The 22,672-nt window shown below is 38.3% G+C and overlaps 1 protein-coding gene across 7 annotated transcripts; it reads left to right on the top strand.

The window, feature by feature from the left end:
• Nucleotides 1-30: 30 nt before the first annotated feature.
• LOC130436850 (NACHT, LRR and PYD domains-containing protein 3-like) lies at nucleotides 31-22,335 on the top strand. 7 transcript variants are annotated; one of them, XR_008909115.1, is made up of 13 exons: nucleotides 31-724; nucleotides 5,289-5,458; nucleotides 7,929-8,042; nucleotides 8,209-10,083; nucleotides 11,324-11,497; nucleotides 11,640-11,810; nucleotides 16,996-17,166; nucleotides 17,254-17,424; nucleotides 17,508-17,554; nucleotides 17,692-18,283; nucleotides 18,659-20,829; nucleotides 20,928-20,969; nucleotides 21,952-22,335. XR_008909115.1 is itself a non-coding variant. In XM_056767835.1 (11 exons), the coding sequence occupies exons 2-11, from the start codon at nucleotides 5,307-5,309 to the stop codon at nucleotides 19,830-19,832; spliced, it is 4,641 nt and encodes a 1,546-aa protein (XP_056623813.1). In that variant the 5' UTR covers nucleotides 31-724; nucleotides 5,289-5,306; the 3' UTR covers nucleotides 19,833-21,339. The 7 variants fall into 7 exon arrangements, 1 of the variants encoding a protein (XP_056623813.1); XR_008909118.1 differs by lacking the exon at nucleotides 21,952-22,335 and adding an exon at nucleotides 21,104-21,339 and having other exon boundaries at nucleotides 18,659-20,639; XR_008909116.1 differs by lacking the exon at nucleotides 21,952-22,335 and adding an exon at nucleotides 21,104-21,339.
• The last annotated feature ends 337 nt before the right edge of the window (nucleotides 22,336-22,672 follow it).

The raw sequence follows: 22,672 nt of genomic DNA, 5'->3' as shown, positions 1-22,672 counted from the left end.
TCAAGCAGTTGTGGCTAAAGGGGACACAACTACAACCGGTGATACAAAATCTCGCCAATTTTTTTAAAAAAAGTTATAAAAAAATGACATCAGCTATCGCCTAGACCTACCGTGACTCTAAACTTAAAAAAGGAAATTAACTGTTTAAAAATGATACGGTGTGCGTATGAAGTGCTCATGCCCAGTCGAGGTAGCTGTATCCCTTATACCCATAACCCTCAAATTTGGAGATAAGTCGGTGAGTCCGCCATATTAGGCAGGGCGACACGGCATTTTAAACACATACCTTTGGTTATTCGGAATAAAAAAACGATAACCTTTACATTTCTCACCCAATGCCCACTGGTTTATAATTAAAGTAAAGTATTCCGTTATGTATCATCTCCACAGTGAGACATTATTCAAGGACATGTGAAAATTAAATAAGATGTTGAAGATCCAGTCGGCCTCGAGGATAGTGAAATCACATCAGAGATGCCAGTTCACCCATCATCATCTGTCAATAACCAGGCCTGATATACTGAGTCTCCGACCCAATAATTCGCAGATTTTTCTATGCATTTGGCTATATTTAAAGGAAAAAGTGATTTTACATAGACCACACCGTGCAAGACCGCGCCCCCATCTATGACACGACACCGACCAAGTCTACTTGAGAAAGAAGTGAAGATATTCAAAACCGAAAGTAGAGACGTTGCCTTTCCAACTGTCGTCAAACAAAACGGTAAGAATTTACTAATAAATTTCACTTCAGCTTGTGATATAATGTCTTATATCTGACCATGTCTGCACTTGTTGTCGTCTTAATAGATCTGAATGCTTATTTAAAAACGATTAAATGTTAAAGATAAAACTAGTTACTTTGTATTAGCACCTATTGTATTATTGCTCCTGTCCTGTATGACATTTCGCTTATTGCTCCCTGAACTCTCTGTAAATCGCTTTGGATTAAAGCGTCTGCTAAATGACTGAATGTAAATAAGTAAAATCCAGACGAGCTCGAGGATTCATCAGAGAATTTTGACTTCCCAGCCGGCACATGACCGACCTTCAACGTTGAAATATGGTTGAAATAATGACAGTTGTCGTTTCAACGTTGAAACAACGTTGATATAACGTTTAATGCTAAATGGTTGAAAACCAACCAGTACATGACTGACCTTCAACGTTGAAATATGGTTGAAATAATGACAGTTGTTGTTTCAACGTTGAAACAACGTTGATATAACGTTTAATGCTAAATGGTTGAAAACCAACCGGTACATTACCAACCTTCAACGTTGAAATATGGTTGAAATAATGACAGCTGTTGTTTCAATTTTGATTGAAATGCTAAATGGTTGAAAAAGGGTAATAAAAACACTTATTAATCAACTTTTTTTTTTTTACAAGATTCATATGTTGTATCAATTAATGTATGCACAGAATAAATAATTTCTGCCTTTTAAATTATTAAGATCATTATTATTATTATTTATTATCCATTTACATTTTTATCATGAACCTTCTGGTATAAATATTATCAACAGCAATAAAAGATTGCGCTGCTTTACCACACTGAAACAATTCCTATTGGTTATTTAACCTTATTTGCTTTGATTATGATTGGTTAATCTGTCTGTCATTCATGAAACTGGCCAATGAAACTGTGCGCGCCATTTTATGTTTGAAAATATGACCGTTATCCTGACCGTCTTTCTGATCGAGGACGTCATTTGAAGCGAGACTGGTCTGGCCAAGGGAAGAGCACGATAGAAAGTGGTCTGCGAGGGCGCGGGTTCAAAAGGTAAGTCTTATTTCACAAATATACGCAAGGTCATGAGTTAAACGCATTATGTCAGTTCTTGCAAAATTGTAAATGCACAGTTTGTTGAATGAATTTACTAACTCGATATTCAGGGAATGCTTTTCCACATTTGTGTCGCGGAGGGATAACGTTACTTTTACAGATGTCGATTGAGGCCTAACGTTACTCGTGCCGCTTCAGTGTCGTTTTGTGCTTTTGCGGTTGCTACGTCGATTTTAAGGGATAAGACATTATACGTGTGCACACAGATACAAAATTTCAGGAAAAAAAGTGTAACGTTACATAAGCTAAATTTTCCGTTTGTCGTCATCATTACTGTCCATTCACGGTAATATCGCGAGATTGGAAGCGAGACTGGCCAAAGAAAAGAGCATGAAAGAGATGGGCGATATGGAAAACAATCCAATCGAGTTTATTTTATTTTATGTGTTAAATATGATTCACAATATTATCACGATTCTTTTTCATGTTAGTTTTACTGTTTTGCAAGTTGTCTAAGCAAATAATAGTAACGTTGTAAAGTAACTTTGACATCCTTAAAAGCTTTTCCATAAATTTATAGCAATTTTGTTGATCTTGGCTGTTTTGATTTTTCCCTTTAGGTGCAGTCGTCAATGCACACAACCCAACCAGTACAAAAGTAATGAAGACCATGTCCAAATATTTAAAATATGCACCAGAGAGGATGGGTGGTGGTGGCCGTAAGAAGACTCTTCCTTGAAGACACTTTTTTTCCTTCTTCTTTTTTAATGACTGTTGCTAGTAAAATGTTAAGTTCTACGAAAGACTTCTTGTTCTACAAACTTTCCTTACTTTTACTTGGATTCTTTTTCACTTAATTGTTGAGATTTTAGAATGTTACGAAATGAGTACATATGTTGGTCACGAAATGAGTACATATGTTTGTTATTATTTATATATAGGCTATTGTGTATATTTGCAGTGTGTATGAAATTAGAATTAAAAGCTTTTTCCCTCTGCATTCTGATATCATTAAACCCTTAAGAAAGTGCTTTGTTGTTGAATGAGAATTATTTTCAATAAATTATGTGAAAGTGTAAATGTAGAATATAGATGTATATTTAAATTCTAAGATAATTATTTTTCCATTTGGTGTAATTGTTCAAAACTTTTTCTTTAGAAAATGAAGCATCTCATCCCTGCACTGCAGATTAATGAACATCTAATTGTTAGAAAGAGAATTTTTTTTTTATGCCGTCCAATTGCAAATCATGTACAGCAAGTTTTATTAGTTGCTGAAAACACTATGTACCGAAAATCATAGTTTAAAACTCAGTGTTGACGTTTAAGCAAAATTACAGGTACGCCGGTGAAACAGGGTTACAATATCAACGTTGATTCAATTTGCAAAATCGAAAGGTGATTCAACGTCGACAGAAGACCATAACCCGAAAGGCAAGAGTGAAACGACGTCGCGATTTCAACGGTGAATCAACGTTGTTTCTTCCGCGGTGAAACGACGTCACAATATCAACGTTGATCCGTTTTGCAAAATCGAAAGGTAATTCACCGTTGATTCAACCATGGTACCTGACGTTGTTTCAACGGTGAATCAACGTTGAAATGCCGGCTGGGTTAGATCACATCTGAAATAAATACATGATACAAGAGTGTTTGTTGTTATACTAAATTATTAAAATCATTTAAAAAAATAATCACTTTTTTTATGTTGTTTTGGACTATTAAAGCTGCAATGTGGGGAAAAAATAATAATCTATTGACAGAAAATAGTCATCAAGGTCTTCAAGGGTGTAGAGTCAGCCACTGTGCTTTGAAGTTGAGTTGTTAGCGGTGGACTGAATCTCCACATTGCGACTTTAATACTAAACTATGAGAGGCGGACTCATGGTCACCTGACCAAAACAGTTATATTATGTGTTATTGTTTTGTCACTGTAATTCCTTGGCTTGTTCTATGGACTCCCTTTACAGAATCCTTACACAAACTTCAGCTTGTCCAAATTTCAAAATCCGGGGGGCACAAGTTATTTCCAAGACTTCCATAAGCACAACTCTCCTATGCTCGAAAAATTTGTACTGGCTCCCTGTTAAACATACATTTCAAATCTTTCATGGTTTTAACTTACAAGGCACTTGATAATTTGGCTCCCTCATACTTATCCGTTCCCCTTCATATAAATACACCTGAATGAATGATTCACATTTACTCTTCCATGCACTCGGACATCGGGGTTACAAGCTTTCGGATATGCTGCTGCTCCATACCAACAGAATTCACTACTGGTGGATATTGGTAATAGTAATAGTCTTTTGGTTTTTAAATGCAGATTTATAAAAAAGGTATTTTTTTAGGCAGGCTTTTATGTAATGTTTAGTTGTAGGTTGGCTGGGCTGGCTGATGTTTGGTTGTTTTACTGATGTACGGTGTCCTTGTGTCGTGAAATGCGCCTTCAATTTAAATAACATGTCGGAAATCTCTGCCGTCCTCTTATGTCTGATTCCTCCCCTCTGTCTCCACCATCGAGAAATGGACCATCCTGGGCCTCAGGCAGGAGATTTCCAACGCTGATGTCCACTTCTCCCGGTGCCTATACAAGGCTGAGCTCTCAACCACAGTAGACACCTCTTATCACAAAGTCAGTATCGACGCAGCGACCGCCCGCGCAGGGGCCCTTGATTCCATATTGTGCTCTGCCCAAGCAGACACCACTTAAAGGTTCAGTTAGTGAAATCTAGCGCCAAGGTTGCTAACTCCACCCCTCCCGATCAAAACACTACGCGTGCTGACAGAACATGGCGATTTGTAGGTGAGGGGACCGCCGGTGTATGTAGATAGAAACAACTCATTCTAAGGTAGTAAAAACATAACACTTTATTTTGTAAGCTCTTTATACACCTCTGAAGACATAGCTTTATATATTATATTGCAAATCTGTCAATAGATCCTCTAATAAAATAAACACTGGAGCTTAAACACAAAGCCAGTATCACCGCAGCAAACTCACTCGCAGTGGCCCATGCTTCCATCTCGTGCTCTGCTGCAACAGACACCACCCTCACTCCTACTGCCGCTTTTTCCACTTCCCCACTGCAACAGCTCCCGCATAGGCCCTGTCCTCTTCTCCGAGGCCGCTTCAGCCTCTCTGGGGATATGTTGCTGCTTACGTACGGCGACAGGGGCCGTTGGCAACAGGAAGTGGGTGTGTCTAGTAGATTTCGCAGGGAAGAGTTCACAAAACTTGAACTTTGGAAGCAACGAAATGCGAAACTTTGCAGCAGAAGCTTGCATTTCCGATCTGTTGCATTCGTGTGAGTATGAATGGAAGTCAATGGAGCAAAATGTGTAGCGTGACCGTACCTTTACTATCATTGGTAGTCGTTCGCGAAAGTTGTTCATCATTTGCATCAAGTCGACAATTTTCAACTTTGTTGCATCTCTGTATAGTCTTGATATAAAGTCATGTAGATATTTAATGTGTTTTCTGTGTTTCCGTTTACAGATCTGAGCTCAGTTTCACATGATGGAGAATAGAGAGAGCGTTGATTCTGAAATAAAACATTCAGAGAGAGAGACTCAGAAAACACCCCCATCATCTCCAGAACCCAGTGATGTGTCTCAGAAGAATGTCTTCACGGATCTCAGTGATGAATCAGTATCATCTGAACCTCTGTGAGTATAAACATGTTACATGTTAGGATTAGATTACAGTTTGGTTTTAATTGTTGACGTCATTTTACTCCAGAATTGTTTGATGGTATATTTTCTCATGGAACAAAAAAAAGGTGAAACTTAATAAAGATCTTTTTTACACAGAATAATGGTGGTAGAAATTAAACGATATGACCAAAATCATCACATTTATCAGTATTATCACAGTTCTGTCAGGACCACTGTCATCAAATATATAAACAACAGTATGTAAGATGTGCGGAATGAAACTGTTGTGGAAAAACTCTATGCCCATCCATGCAGCCTTGCACATCAAGGTGTATATTGCTCTTTTTCTTTTCATAAACATTAAATAAATAGCATTAACATTAATCATTGCACAATGGGGTCATGAGGTAAATGTTTCTTTAGTTCAGATTGAACACAAACTTAAGTGAGTAAATGTTCATATAAACACAACACAAGTCAGCTGTCTGCATGCATTGTGAGAAATCGGGGGGTATTCCAGAAAGCTGTTTATGTTACATATTTTAAGTAACATAAAATAACAGTTACAAACATCTCAACAAATCTACACTTACACTTACTACAAGATAGCAATGATCAGTAGGCTATATATAAAAAATATTATTGTATAAAAATAGTGCATATATTTCTATAAATAATTAATTCATAGCGTTTATAGTTTTATGAACATATAGCTTAAATAATTTATTTTTATGATTTTTATCCCGCACTTTATACACTGATGCCACATTAAGTCTTCTGTAAAAACGTTGTTTTACAGTTTAAAACTGTCCTCTGAAAGTACTGTATTTTTCTGCTATTGTGACCTCTGCATTTAACCCGTCTAGTGAGTAGTGAACTCACACACTGCAAGTCGTGAACACATGTACATCAAGAACAGTGGGCACTGCAGCAACAGGCCATGGGAGTAAGTGGGGTTCTTGCTCGAGGGCACCTAGGTCGTCTCTCTCTGGCCCTGAGAATCGAACCGCTAACCTTCTAGTCAGAGTCTGACTCTCCAGTCGTGGTCTAACCATTAGACCACGACTGCCCACACCGTTAATGCATGCTCATTTTCACCGGTCCCGTTTGGCATACCATTGCAATACATTACCATAACCTTGTCGCAACCATACGTGACACCCTGTTGGCTAAATCTGTACTACCCCCGCTGGCACTGTTGTATCTTCCCTGTGTCAACCGCTCTGGTACATCTGCTTGCTTCCTCTTGATGACGAATCTCCTCCACTACCGGGTGAAGCTGTTCCTTTGGTATCGCTTTTCACCATGTGGGTGTGGTTGATGCCAAACCAAGACCCCCTATGCCATGTTGAACTTGTCCCATGATGTCCTTATGTCTGAGAGCTGCCTTTGCATCTGCTACCGCTGTTGTTGGGTTCCATTTCCTCCCTATCGCTACTGTAGAAGCAATTTTAATGCTTAAGGAAGGATGAGTTTTAAGTAGTGCTGCCAATTTATTAAAAAAAATAGTCTGAGTAATACAAAAAATTAGGTGATTATTTGCGAAAATGATACTTGGGATTATAACAACGACTACATTATTCTTCCAAAAGAAAATCATATTCATTGAGGATGCCTTGAGGGTGAGTAATCATGGAAAATTTTAGTTTTTTGCCTGAAATATCGCTTTAAGTGTTTAAAAGCCTTTTCATGAATAAGAGCGTGATTATTTAATTTAGCATTAAATGACAAAAAAGAATGACAAAACAAATGGATGCTTTTTTCTTTGGGTTAAATATTTGCCAGTGGTCCCAAGTCCGGTGAATGGAATACATGAATGGATCCGTTCCCTTTTCTCCTGTTTGGCTAGTTCATAACAAAATTAGTTCCAATGAAGTATACTCAATACTGCTTTATTTTATAAAAGAACCCATCAAGTCGTCCTCTATAAATCGCATTGGAATGACGGCTGTACTAAATACATCAATTTAAATGAAAAGAAGCCGCAGCTTGCAGCGTTTTGAAATACTTTATTACATGCTGATGAATACTGACAGCGCTCTATGAATGACGTAGATGTGTGGAAATCTCTTGAGGCCACAGTATTCTTCAATGGTTGTGTTTAATTGTTGTTTAATGAATTATTGCTGATTACACTGAAATTAAAGTTAATGGAAGCTTTTCGAGGGCTGCCATTTGTTAATCTTTTTGGACATTAGCAAAAGATATTTGCAAAAAGCATCAAAGAATTTGATCAAAGATTGTTTTGATGACTTATAAATTGCTAAACACGTTAACTGATAATACCAACATTGTCACAGCTTTTTTTTATTGGTAAGTGAAAAAAATTTTGGGGCAAAACGTGGCCTGTTTTTTTTTATTGACGTAACATTTAGTTACTAACATTAAATAGGAGAGGGTGGTTGGATGAAGATGCATGCAGTCTTCCTTCTCTTTTGTCCTTGGCTGATCACATGCCTGTTTATGCTAAAATTATTTCTAGATCAGATAGTCAGAGAGGAGCATCTCCAGAACCCAGTGTTGTGTCTATGAAGAGTGACACCTCCATACATCATCCAACTACACGTGGTCATGGATCAGTATCATCTGACTCTCTGTGAGTATAAACATGTCTGACTGATTATTCAACTGATGATCATTGGTGTAAAGTGACATATTAAGCTAAAGGGAGACAGAAAACACAATTTACGTTTTATTTATACACAAATGTATTAACATTCACACATTGTTTTCTGTGTGTTGTTTGTTTATTTACTTTGTAGATCAAACATTGAATGTAAAGATGACGTGAGTGCAGACATGCAGCAGGATTCTCATCATGAATCAGTGGATGATGTTCTGCAGAGAGTCAAAGACAAACACAAAAGCATCATGAAGAACAAGTATGAGAGTTTATTTGAGGGAATCAAACAACAAGAGAATCAAACCCTCCTGAAGAGAATTTACACACAGCTGTACATCATAGAGGGAGAGAGAGAAGGAGTGAATGAAGAACATGAGGTTTTACACATGGAGAGAAAGCCCAGAAGAACACAAGAGCTACAAGACACTCCGATCTACTGCAATGACATCTTTAAACCTCAATCACATCAAAGACACAAAATCAAGATTGTTCTTACTAAAGGCATCGCTGGAATTGGAAAAACCGTCTCTGTGCAGAAGGTCATTCTGGATTGGGCCGAAGGAACAGCCAATCAGGACGTAGATTTCATGTTCCTGCTTCCGTTTCGAGAGCTGAACTTGATTCGAGAGCATCGCTACAGTCTTCACCAACTTCTGCTGGACTTTCATCCTGAACTTCAAGATGTGGACTCACAGGTTTATGAGGAGTGTAAAGTTGTGTTCATCTTTGATGGTCTGGATGAAAGCAGAATGACTCTGATGTTTTCAGACCAGAGTGAGAAAGTTTCTGATGTGACTGTCGCTTCATCAGTCGCTGTGTTGATGTCAAACCTCATGAAAGGAGATCTGCTTCCCTCCGCTCTCATCTGGATCACCTCCAGACCAGCAGCAGCCCATCAGATCCCTTCCAAATACATCTCTCGTGTGACAGAAATCCAGGGATTCAACAACGCTCAGAAGGAGGAATATTTCAGGAAGAGAATCAGCGACGAGCATCAAGCCAGCAGAATCATGTCACATATTAAAAGAGCGAGAAGCCTCCACATCATGTGTCACATACCGGTCTTCTGTTGGATCTCATCCACTGTGCTTCAGAAGATCCTGACACAAGATCACAGTGAAGAAATCCCCAAAACTCTGAGTGAAATGTACATCCACTTCCTGCTGATTCAGATGAAGATGAAGAATGAGAAGTATGATCAAGAGAGAGATTCAGAGAAAGAAGTGATTGTGAAACTGGCTGAAGTGGCTTTCAAACAGCTGATGAAGGGCAATGTGATGTTCTATAAGGAGGATCTGAGAGAGTGTGGGATAGACATCAATGACGCCGCGCTGTATTCTGGCATCTGTACTGAGATCTTTAAAGAGGAATCTGTCTTTCATCAGAGGAAAATCTACAGCTTCATACATCTCAGCTTTCAGGAGTTTCTCGCTGCGCTCTATGTATTGTACTGCCATTTAATGAAGAAGAACACTGAATCACTGAGGTTACTTCTGAATGAGAAATATGACTATTATATCAGCAGGTCTGAAGAAATATCTCTGTATTGGCTACTAAGATTAGCAGTAGATAAAGCTGTTGAGAGTGAAACTGGTCATTTTGATCTTTTCTTGAGATTTCTGCTGGGCATCTCACTGGAGTCCAATCAGAGACTCTTACAGGATCTACTGACACACACTCACAACAGCCCAGGGAACATCAGCAAAATCACAGACTACATTAAATATAAAATCAAGAACAATGATGATAAATATCTCTCATCTGAAAGATCCATCAATCTGTTTCTGTGTCTGTCTGAATTGAATGATCAGACTCTGAACAGAGAGATTGAGGAGTTTGTGAGATCATACAAACACTCAGATGAGAAACTATCTGACGCTCACTGTTCAACAATAGCCTACATGCTTCAGATGTCGGAGGAGGTGATGGATGAGTTTGATCTGAAGAAATACAACACATCACAGGAGGGCAGAAGAAGACTCATACCAGCTGTCATCAACTGCACAAGGGCTCTGTGAGTCTTAACATAGTTCTTTAGTACAAGTTGCATCTATAGCAGCACAAATGTATATAGGAAATTTATGAGATATGTTACTGAAGCAAATTTGGTGTTTAACTTAATCTCTCCGCCACAAACAGTCCAAAGTTTCACATACAGTCATAACTTCTGAACCGTACACCATAGAAACAAAATTACAATTTCTTCTGAATTCTGAGCTCATGTTGTCATGATATGACGTATCATTTTTAATTATTCGAAAAACGTATTTTATGAGCTTTTGATCGATTTGTACATTATTTGGAATCTAGAAGCAGTGCTGACCTCGTTATTACTGCTTGCAGCTATATTAATATCTAACTTTCTGTTTCTGTGTTTCTCACATAAAGTTTTATATTAACATATGTTACATTGTGCTGTTTTAAAGTCCGGGTAAAGGGAAATACTATAATTATTTCTAAACACATTATACTGTGGCGGGGTAAGAGACACAACACACACACAGTGGCAGTGAAAGCAACCCCGGTGGGGAATTTATTAAACAGCTTAAAAGGCTTAGTCCAACGGTGACACCCGGGGTGCTCATGACCTGCTCTCTGCCGCTCCATGCTCGTGCAGTCTGGTCCTCCGTGCTTCCCTCGCTGGCCTTCCTCTCGCTCTCACTCGTTGGGTAGATAAGACGCAGCGTCAGGCGTCGTAAGAGCCAGGACCAAGAGTGCTGGGAGCACGCAGCTTTTTGAGACGGGCCGTTTCCCAGGTGACGCTGATCCTGGATCGGTACCTTGACACAATACATTTTAGAAATGTATTGATATTGACATAGCGGACACGCCCCCACCGTTTGCTCATTTTTCCAAGATTTTGATAACTTATTTTAATTACTTGCCTTGTTTCTTAATCATTCCTATTAATAACTCGTAGTTGTTAATGTCACATTTTCCTATGGTGTGACAAACACAAAACTAATATTTCAGATTGGTTTACCTGGACTTTAAATTGTGAAACTTGATGAGGACGAATATGATGTTACTTTTGTGAGTCATTAGAATTTCTATGACCCAGATAATAAATGAAGTGACAAAAAGAAAATCCAAAGAAGGATGATTTTGTAGGGTAACTTTGTCTGTCTGTAGGTCATTTCATCAGTTTTAGACTGTAACCTGCATACTGATAAAACTGCTGTCATGAATGTTCTTTATAAATTCTGAGAACTGGAGTTAAACTGGAGAGTATAAGTTTGTTTGGTTGTTTTTAGATTGTCGAGATGTAATCTGACTGATGACTGTTGTGAGAGTTTGTCTTCATGTCTACAATCATCAAAGTGTCCTCTGAGAGAGCTGGACCTGAGTATCAATGATCTGAAGGATTCAGGAGTGAAGCTGATCTCTGATGCTCTCAAAACTGAAAACTGTCAACTACAAACACTGAGGTCAGACATTTTCAGTAAAAATAGTTTAAAATAATAAATGATGGTGCCTGTCATACAGTAGATGTTTGTTTCGAACTCTGGGACAAGTGGAATTTGTTTTGTTAAAACTCTGTTTGTCTATTTTTGTTTTGGTTGTGTTCAGATTGTCCGGGTGTAATGTGACTGAAGAGTGTTGTGAGAGTTTGTCTTCATGTCTACAATCTTCAAAGTCTCTGAGAGAGCTGGACCTGAGTAACAATGATCTGAAGGATTCAGGAGTGAAGCTGATCTCTGATGCTCTCAAGACTCAAAACTCTCAACTACACACACTGAGGTCAGACACTTCGGTAGCACTTTATTTTACGGTCCCATTTCCCATGAACTTTACATACTGTCTACTTATTACAGTCAATTGGGTATTAACAAGGTAATAACCCTGAACATACCCCTAACCTAAACTTATACCATGTAGCTAACTTATACTACCCAGTACTTTCTTAGGTGAAGGTACACTTAAGGTACACGTACTGTTAAATAATGTGCAACCGACATTTCACTAAATATTATTTTAAACAACTAGACTTTCTTGGAAAAACTTGCATATTATCAGATGTTAACAACATTTTAAATAGAAGATAAATATATGATTTATATATAAATAGTGTGCTCTCAAAAAAGAATTGTGCTTTAATTACCTGGATGACGAAAATATGAAGTTTGGAATACTGAATCAGAAAGAGCTTTATTGCGAAGTGTGCTTTTGACACACAAAGATTTTTCCTATTGACAGAAGCTTCCAGTGCACATACAGGTTAAAAAAGTGACAGGGCACAGGTAACATAAAAGTAAAAATAGATATGTGAAAAATAATACACACTTGACAAAAAGGACAATATGCAGTATATTGTATGTGCAAATGTGCTACACACAAAGCGTTATATACAAATTATGATGGGGAATGTGGAGGCTGTATATTACATCAATAACATATGTAAAATACAAAATGTATGAGTGTTAGTGATGCACAGATGGCGGTAAAATCCGCGGCGCTGCGGATGATCTGCGGGTCGGGTAATAAAAAAATACATTATGATTAATTGAAGGTGGTCGTGGGTGTATGATATCATATACAATATTAAAAAAAATTCTCCAAAAATATGAATATGTTTTAAATGCATTTTTATTCATGCGCAGCGCGGTAGAGGACGGTCTATTTCTTAAAGCAGAAATGGAAGCAAAACAGATCCGAGAGACATTTAATAAGGGAGAATTAAAAACAAAACAAAAGGTAGTGTTAGCTGGGTATGTAATATGCAACGACTGTGAGGCACTGAATGTACATGGAAGCGATAAGACTGGTACCTCTTATATGGTACATCATGTGTGTGCTAAACCGAAATATAAGATTTAAGCATTTACAAACAAAGACGGTGCTAGAAAATGATCTGAGTAATTAAAGTGAGGATCGGGTCCGGGTCGGGTGCGGATATCAATATCAGAGAAAATGATACGTGCGGGCGGGTGGCGGGTGAATAACTTATTTGAAGCAGCGGATGCGGGTGACATTTTAGCTTATCCGGGCATCTCTAATGAGTGTATATAGCTGTGTATTGCACATGTTTTATTTCACTGTAGGAGAACATTTAACTGTTCATGAGGTAGATGGTCTGAGGCAAGAGACTTTTCTATGTCTGTTTTGGTGCTCAGTCCTCTGTAGAGCCGACCAGACGGCAGCAGTTCAAAGAGGATGTGTGAGCTTTTTGAACTGTTGCCCTCTGGCCAGAGCACCAAACACCAGGATTCCCAGACACAGAAGCACATTCTTCCCCCAGGCCATCTCCCTCTTAAACAGATAACTGCTCCTTAAGAGCAATATTCCACTTTCACTACTCCTATAGTGTACACTATAGTGTGCGGGCGCTGCCCACTGCTCCGGGTATATGTGTGTTCATGGCTTGCTGTGCGTGTGTTCAGTACTGTGTTCTGTGAGTTAAATGCAAAGGTCACATTTAGGGTATGGGTCACCATACTTGACAAATAGGTCACTTTGACTTTTACATTACCTTCACTTTATTATCTTTTATCCAAAGCGACTTACATTGCTTTATCCTATACATTTTACATAGGTATTTGCAATCCCCTGGGTTCGAACCCACAACCCTGCGTTGTTAACGCAATGCTCTTACCACTGAGCTACAGGAAAGCTGTATTTATACATGTATATAACTACGTCTACTTACAACATTATCCATTTGCACAAGTGTACATACAATCTGTTAATATGTATATTCTACTATATACTACCCTGTACAATGTCTCTTATGTTATTTTGCCCCGTTTTCTGTACAATAGTCTTTTATTTTATACATGAATATTTTAGAATCTTTTAGACTGAAAAAGATTACATTGTATTCTCATTGTACTGAATGTCTGTACTAGAAGCTTCTAACACCAAAGAAAATTCCTTGTGTGTGTCAGGAAGGGAACAGCTGTGGGGCATGAAATAATTTACAAACAATAATGAGGAAACGAGGGGGCGGGGAGGAAGACGAGACCGGAGAAAGCGCATGTTATGTCAGAACCAACAATAACATGCCTCTCTCCACACTAAACATGAGGCTCTGTCATGATCCTGCCACTAGACAAAGAAAGACATGACATGATGAGGCATAATCATAACAGCCTCTTAGGTAACAAAAATACAAACTATAACATCAGTTAGATGCTAAATGAACTTGCCAACAAAATCACCATAAACATAAAACACCCTTTTGAATAAAATAATTAAATTCTGAAAATGTCTTTCCATTTTATAGGGAAACATTTATAAAACAAATATATGACCGTAGTTCTGCCATGAAACTCTAGACGCCAAAGTCCTAAGTCTAACCTGTCCGACATAATAACTACTACACAGCGAAGTGATTGGTTCCCTCCGTACCAGCAGCCAATGAGCTTGCTGATCTATGTTTAAATCTCTGTTAGTGATTGTTGCAGCAGTGCAGCGCGTTTCAGAACCCTCCTCCTTCCCCGGCTCCACCGTATAGATCTGGTACAAGGTGTTGATGTAAGCATGGGTTTTTATTCTTTATATATTATATTTATTATATATATTATATGTGCAAAAGCAGCATTCCTTATACCCACACAGCAGCATGTTGTGGATGTATTCGCAGTAGTAAGTCTCCTTACTTGCTCCGCCGCAGCAGCAGCGTAGCAGATCTATTCCGCCAAGACCAAATACATTTATATGTCATGTACACTACCATGCTAAACCCTCCGAGAGTTATCATGACAGAAATAAACATACTGCAAACGGCATCTCTTTAAAATACTAGTATAAAATAAAATATTGAGTTGCAAAGAGTAAAAAGTAAACAATGTAAATAATAAATGAAAAAAAACAGGCCTAGACTTTGTGCAAAGATAGGCAAACAAAATAAATAAATAACAAAAACAATTAACACTTTTTTGTATAAAAATAAACTGAACAATATTATGAAGAGAGAAATTTACGAAAATGAATGAACGAATAAACGGAGCAAACGCCAAACCTTAGAATAAAAAACAACAGGCTACAAACAAATGTCTTTTTAAAACTTTGCAAACAAATATAAATCCCATAAGTTCTTTCTTAAATGGTTTAGAATTTTAAACAAAACGTGGAGCAAACAATTTAAACAAAAAGAATACAAATAAAATGATGCTATCGAGAAAAATATCAGCCCAAACTGCCATATAAAGCCGAAAGATGAGTCTTGACCAGAAACCACGATTAGAAAATCAGTCTGAAGTTTTTAATCAGAATGAAAACAACCTCTTTACTATAGAAAGTGGGGCAGTTGTGCCCTAATGGTTAGAGTGTCGGACTCGTGACCAGAAGGTTGATGGTTCGAGCCTTGAGCAAGGCACCTTACCCCTACTTGCTCTCAGGGCTCTGCAGTGATAGCTGCCCACTGCTTCAGATGTACGTGTGTTCACCACTTGCTGTGAGTCTGTTCACTTCACTCTGGATGGGTTAAAAGCAGAGGTCACATTTCAGACAAATAGGTCACTTTCACTTTCAAAATGTAATAAATAACAATAAAAAACGTATAGCTAACAGAAACACTACAAAAAAGGGGAAATTAAGCTAATTTACTGTCACTTTTTTTCCTTCCAATCTTTTATTAAATATTATGTGACAGGAACACCAGCTTATCCACATTGTTGGAGAACGGAGCTTCTTGTCTTGTTCACAATGAAGCCAGCCTTCAAAAAGATGTGCTCTGATGGTGTGAATGTGGAGGGGATACAGCGCAGGGGCATAGCTGCTTTACTGAGCTTTTGATATCGTTCTTAATTTTTACCACCATGTCAACTGTCTTGAATCAACCTTTGTTTTTCAAGTACATCTTTTTCATTCTTCTCTTCTGCAGTTTACAGATACCTCTTAGTTACGCACAATCGGTTGTAACATAGTAGCAGGACGTTAAACATGTACACAAAACATATGTAATCATAAAACACACAAGCAAACGACTAGTTTACAAAACCTCTTAGTTACCCACACTCGGTTGTAGCATATAATCAGTGATCTCATAGGAGGATGTAGGAGGCTGGGAGCAACAACCAACGAAGAATGTTCAAATAGTTATGGCCTTAACCTAATACTCTAAAGTGACAAAAGAGGGGGTCACGAATAACTAATGCAACTCCTGGGTAGTTGGAGTCAAGCAGGCAATGACTCGAACTACACAAATCCACCCGGTGCAAACATTCACAACAACACGGGTGCCTCGTGACAGCTATAAATCACCACTGGAGGATGCATCTTCTCGTTTGTCAGTGAGTGCGTTTACATGCACAGTCTTAAGCCGATTATGCTTAATGTAGCTGATGTAGTATTTAAGGTGATGTAAACATGTAAAGCTAAAGGTTTTCTTTAATCGGAAATTGGCTTAAGCAGAAACTGATCCGCAGAGGTTGTTTTCTGCGTAGCCTTTGCTGGTTTATTACTATCCATGTAAACACGTGAAAGCAGGTTTCTTTTTAAGCTGATTTTTGTTAGATATCCGTTTATTTTGTGCATGTAAATGCACTCAAGTGTCAAGGAATGACAAACTCTTAAATCAAGGGTCTAATACAGCAGCTTGCTAAATGCTGGTCGTGAGATATCCCTTCAATTCCCATCTCTTGTCATTTCTTCAGTACTTTTGTGGTCATGGTTGTCATTATCCCGCAGCACCAAATGGCGTCTCTTCGTATTTCTTAACATAGGCAGTGTTCGGGTTGATTTCGACTTGCTTTGATGTCATACACTGACCAAGCTGGGCAGCGCAGTGAAGTTACTGACTGCGTCACGTGAGTTTTTGTTTTTTCGCGACTAACCGACCACTGGCAAATGTATTCGACCAATTAAGCCTCCTTCACATCGACCAACGTTTAGTCGACTATTTGGGGGTAGACCTTCAGAAGATGTTCTTTACAGACTGACATCATTGCTCATAAAACAACTTTTGTATAATTTTGTTGTTTAGATTGTCCGGGTGTAATCTGACTGGCGAGTGTTGTGAAAGTTTGTCTTCATGTCTACAATCGTCAAAGTCTCTGAGAGAGCTGGACCTGAGTAACAATGATCTGAAGGATTCAGGAGTGAAGCTGATCTCTGATGCTCTCAAGACTCACAACTGTCAACTAGAGATACTGAGGTGATTCTCTCTACACACTGATCTCACAAAAGCATTATTCTAAGAGAAGTGAAGAGTGTGTTGACATGTTGATGTGTGTGTTTGTAGGTTATCAGGTTGTATGGTGACAGTTGAAGGTTGTTGTTCTTTGGCTTCAGCTCTGAGTTCAAACCCGTCACACCTGAGAGAGCTGGATCTGAGCTACAATCACCCACAACACTCAACACTTCAGCTGCTCGCCTATCAAAATGATCCAAACTACACACTCAACAAACTCAAGTATGACACACAACATACACGTGATTCACACACACCAGTAGAATGTCACATCATGTTTCTGTGTTTTATGTGTGTTTGTGTAGTGTGAGTCATGGAGGAGAGAGAAGAATTACAGCAGGACTACACAAGTGTAAGTCTACACACACACGTACACACATCATGACACATGCAAAGAAACGCACATCTACTCACTCACTCATACACACACGTAGATTGATTTAATGATTGTTGTGTTGTTGTGTTATAAATGTCTCTTCTTGTGTTCAGATGTCTGTGATCTCACACTGGATCCAAACACAGCAAACACTAAACTCATACTGTCTGAAGAGAACAGAAAGATCACAGGTGTGAGAAAGCGTCAGTCGTATCCTGATCATCCAGACAGATTTGATCGTCCTCAGGTTTTGTGTAGAGAGAGTCTGACTGGACGCTGTTACTGGGAGGCTGAATGGAGTGGATCAGCTATTTATATATCAGTTTCATATAAAAGCATCAACAGGAAAGGGACGAGTGATGACAATAACAATATGTTTGGATTCAATGTAAATTCATGGAGTCTGAGCTGCTCTGATGATAATTTCACTGCTTTGCACAATAAGAATAGAGCTGTCATTGAAGTCTCTTCAGGTGTGTGTAAGAGAGTAGGAGTGTATGTGGACTGGTCGGCCGGCACTCTGTCCTTCTACAGCGTCTCTGACACACACACACTTACACACTTACACACATTCTACACAACATTCACTGAGCCTCTCTGTGCTGGATTTCATGTGTTTTCTAACTCCTCAGTGTCTCTGTGTGACATAAACAGCCTCTATAAAGAACCTCCTGTTAAAATGAAGAGAGAATCACACAAAACCAGGTGAGTTATTACTCATGAATTCTGTCAAATGTTTTTTGTTCTGATTACTTTCATCTGGACATTTTCTCTCTGACACACAATAACTGCCAGAAATGAGTAAATATAAAGATCATAAGTTTTTCCTAACAGCCATTAAACTGTATTTAAATATTTGTTACGTCAGGCTTTTAGTGACCAGTTTGATTCCATCAGAGGCAAAAGTCTTGTGCGAGTGGAGAAAGATTTTCTTTTTAGTTTTCATTAGTTGGTTGTTTTTGTGTCACCGATATAAAAATCTCATGAACAAGAGCAGATAAACCTTGTTAAAATGTGACCATGATATCATGCATTGGTGCAGTTAAAGTCTTTGACTATTTCTTCTTATGTGTTCTACAGATTCTCCAAAGCTAATGATCAGAATATTCACCCACTGCTGAACTGTCAGTCTTGCATCAGTATAGTAGATTCTGATCAGTGGGTTCAAACGGAGCCGTCGATCTGTACAGATGAAGACATGTCAAAGTTCAGGGTCAGCACTGAGCCAGGCCGCTACGAGTGTATCAGGACCAGAATGCGATGGGTCTGTGACTGTGACGTCACCCTTCAGTATCATGTCGTAGACCCTCGGTCCTTCAACGCACAGCTGGAGAATCTGCAGTGTAACCGAGTTGGTCCAGTGATTGATGTGACGGTGATCTCAGGAGAACTGGAAGAAGTTCATCTGCCCCACTGTGTCTGTTTAGGAAATGATGATCCCTCTCTCAAAGATGCTGTGAAAGCCCTCAGCATAAAAGATGAAGGAACATATGAAGAGCCCGTGCAGTTGACCCGATATCATGCTAAAATTGTCCACCCATCATTCTCTCTAAAAACATTAATTACACGTTTGAAAAGGCGATGGAATGAACACTGTGATCTTCTTATGTACATGTCTTGTAAAGATCCTCTCATTCTACATGTCTACTTTTTTCCATTTGATGATCATTTTAAAAATGCTGTGGAGGAAAAAGAAAAATCAAGCTATGCAATCGAGCATCCCAGACCTGACAAGGCATTACGGATGGAAACAGCCCACTTTCTTAAAGTTCCTGGTGCCTCTGTCCATCCCAAAGAAGGAATCACACTCAGAAGAGACATCATCCCAAATTTCTTCAAGGTCAAGACGCGTCTGGAGAATGATCTTGAAATGACTCTCATCAGAGATGGGGAACCAAACACTGTCTGGACTGCAGTCATTGAGAAAGATGAACTTGATCAGATCAATCCAAAGAAAGATGAGCTGAGACTGTTTCTGAAGAGTGATGAGGATAAAGCAGCATTTTTTGATGACCACTTTTCAGATCTCATTCAGAGAGTTACAAATGTTAAGATCATTGCCGATCAACTGCTTCAGCAGAACATGATTCACCAGGAACAATATTCAGAAATCACACATGACACATTAACCAGTGCAGACAGTATGAGAAAGCTCTGTTCAGACATTAAACGCAGCAACAATGTCACTGTGAAAGCCAAATTAATCACAATTCTTCAAAATGAGAAGCTTTATGACTTCAGCACATTTGTCTGATTCCACAAGAATTTTCTACTGATTATACAGAGAAAAAACAATTATTATTATACAACTAAAATATATGATTGGATATGGCTCTTGTTCTTAAAACTACAAGCACTCATCTCTGGGAAACCCAACTATATTTGGTCAACTCCGCAGTCACACCGAGTGGATATCTCTTCTGCGTGTCCCCAATATACCAGCCTGTTGCACCGGTACTTCAATATAGTGCCTTAGAACTTCTTACGTTTTGTTTCCAGTCTCTAAAGTACTGTGACATTTTTAAGCTTTGTCGAAAATACAGTCACCGTGGGTCAATACAGAATAACAGTTTTGATTATTCTAATGCCATAATATGTTTCTGGTTCACGTCTTTTTCAAAGTAAAAACCAAGACATGAGGTCAAAATAACTGCCAGTAGAGCCATGTACTGCCAGTAGAGGCATGTAGCCTCCATAAGGCCAGCCATTGATGGAGAAGAGTCTTTGATTGAGCGGTCACCAAGAAGTTGATGATCAATCTGGTTGAGCTCCATGATCATATATGTAGAAACTTACAGAAGGACCTACATCACTACAACACTGCACCAATCTGGGCTTTATTGCAGAGAGTTGCCAAACTCAAGCCTTTGCTCAGTGAAGACAAATGAAAACTTGAAATATGCTAAAACATACTTCAACTAATCTTTCAAACTGTCAGAAACAAGATTCTCTGGTTTGAGAAATCTCAGTTTCATGCATCATATCTGGAGAAAACCAGGCTTTGAATACCATCTCTGAATTGCTTAATTTTAATTGTTAAATGACATAACAGTCATGTTAAGTGAGTTCTACATTAACATTTTGTGATAGTACTGTAACGTAATTTCTCCACTGTGTTGAATTTCGAATAACAAACTAGCAACTGCTAATTGTTTGATTATTTGTAGATGAGTTAATGTTTTATGGGTATAATATAGACTAATATGGAGATTAAAACATGAATTCCACAACTAGTGATTTGCATTGTTAAGGTAATTTGGTCTTTTGTAAATGTTTGATTTTTAAATAGCTTTTAATATTACTCCATACTCTATGGATTATGTAGACTAATTTTCTCTTCAATTTGCAGAAGATAGGTTCTCAAAGAACAAGTGGAAGTACAGTATACATAGTAAGTATTGTGTGTTGCATACTGGCATAAAATATAACATCTAACAGAACGACTCAAAGTTGTGTCAGTTCAAGTCATTAAATGGATTTAGGGTGTATTTAACAAACAAATCACTCCTTGTCACGTATGCTTAGGGAAGAACCCAGATGGAGGCAGCAGAGCAGACACAAGGATTTATACAAACACAAAACAAATGCCCATGATAGGGGAAAAGCAAGAACACAACTAATTTGAAAACTTGATAAACAACACTTCCCACAACTGGGCAAAAACCAAAAAAAAAACAGGACTAGACTTCAACTATAATATGCCTAGGAATCCAACAGGGGGAATCTAAAAAAGGAAAGGCAAGCTAACAAGAGTATACAGGAGAGTACTACAATGGCACGAACTAGCAAAACAAACAAGCACAGGACAATAGACACGAGGGGATTTTTAAGGGAGACTAACAAAGGATAATTAACAAGGGACATCAAACACTCAAGGAAAGCTAACGAGGAAACGAGATGTCAGGAACAGAGACAAGTACTGGAGAGATAGTATAGAAGGCCGAAAGCTTCAAAATCTCTCTCTCCACATAAAACATAAGGCTTTGCCACAAGACCAAGAATAGACATGACATGATGAGGCAGAATCTTGACACTCCTCGTCTGTATATCAGCTCTTTAGAAATGCAGCTCGGCCAATGAGATTCTTAGATCAAAACAATCTTTCATTTATTCTGAAATGTAATGCCAGCAAATGCTGAAAGACTCACAAACACTGCTTTGTGAATTTTTATTTTTATGAAAGAACTCTTTATTTTGATGTTTGGTTTATCATACAATATATTGTTTTCACTTATAACTTTATACACACAGTATTTCAATTTAAGACCTTTTTTCTCTGTTGCTTGTACAAAAAGAAGATGCTTCTGATTATTTAAATGACATGTACACTTGTTGATATTTGTAACAATGTGACATTGTTTTTCTTTCTTAAGAACTGTGATTGTGACAAACCCATCACCTGTCGGAGAGAGACAGTCAAGTTCCTCAACATGTACTGCATTTGGAGGCTTCTAAAAGTGATTGTTTAAAAGACATTAATGGATGACCTTGAAAACCCTTGTTAACAATATATATGCCTGTAACAATTTTTTACAGCTATTGCGTGTGACCACAAAGGAATGTTTTGACTCTCTTTTATTAGTTTTTGCATGCAGAAAGATTTTCTATTTATTATGTCTTTTGCATAATTTCCTGTTTTATACTTCTGTCACTACTTATTATATAAATATAGTCACTTTTTATGTTAATATGTATTTGATAAGCTGTGAAAGATTTTAAGCGTGGTATAGAAATATATTTGAAATGAAGAGAATTGAATTTACTTCTGCACATGTACAGTTAGAGGAAAACAAGTATTTTTAGTGCAAAATTAAAATCTTTATGTCAAAAAGGTCGTTAGAAGTCTGCTTACTCTTTCAGAAAATCAGTGCAGGGCCCAGGGGGTCCATACATCCATCCATCCATCCATCTTCTACCGCTTATCCGAACTACCTCGGGTCACGGGGAGCCTGCGCCTATCTCAGGAGTCATCGGGCATCAAGGCAGGATAGGGGTCCATACAAAGTAGCCAATTTTTTTTTTTTTTGGAACAATTACAGTGTGTTCAATGCAAGCACTTAAAACGATTTCAATTTACCATGACATAAACCGCTG

The sequence above is a fragment of the Triplophysa dalaica genome, chromosome 15 (genome assembly GCF_015846415.1).
Source record: "Triplophysa dalaica isolate WHDGS20190420 chromosome 15, ASM1584641v1, whole genome shotgun sequence".
NCBI classification, from domain to species: domain Eukaryota; kingdom Metazoa; phylum Chordata; class Actinopteri; order Cypriniformes; family Nemacheilidae; genus Triplophysa; species Triplophysa dalaica.
This window is presented reverse-complemented; position numbering and strand designations above follow the sequence as displayed.

What these genes read in the sequence shown, in the direction of transcription:
- LOC130436850 (XM_056767835.1), top strand. Translation starts at nt 5,307, where the DNA reads ATGATGGAGAATAGAGAGAGCGTTGATTCTGAAATAAAACATTCAGAG. An exon ending in TCAGTATCATCTGACTCTCT is followed by an intron (nt 8,043 to 8,208) that starts GTGAGTATAAAC and finishes TTTACTTTGTAG; the next exon opens with ATCAAACATTGAATGTAAAG. An exon ending in AGAGAATCACACAAAACCAG is followed by an intron (nt 18,284 to 18,658) that starts GTGAGTTATTAC and finishes TGTGTTCTACAG; the next exon opens with ATTCTCCAAAGCTAATGATC.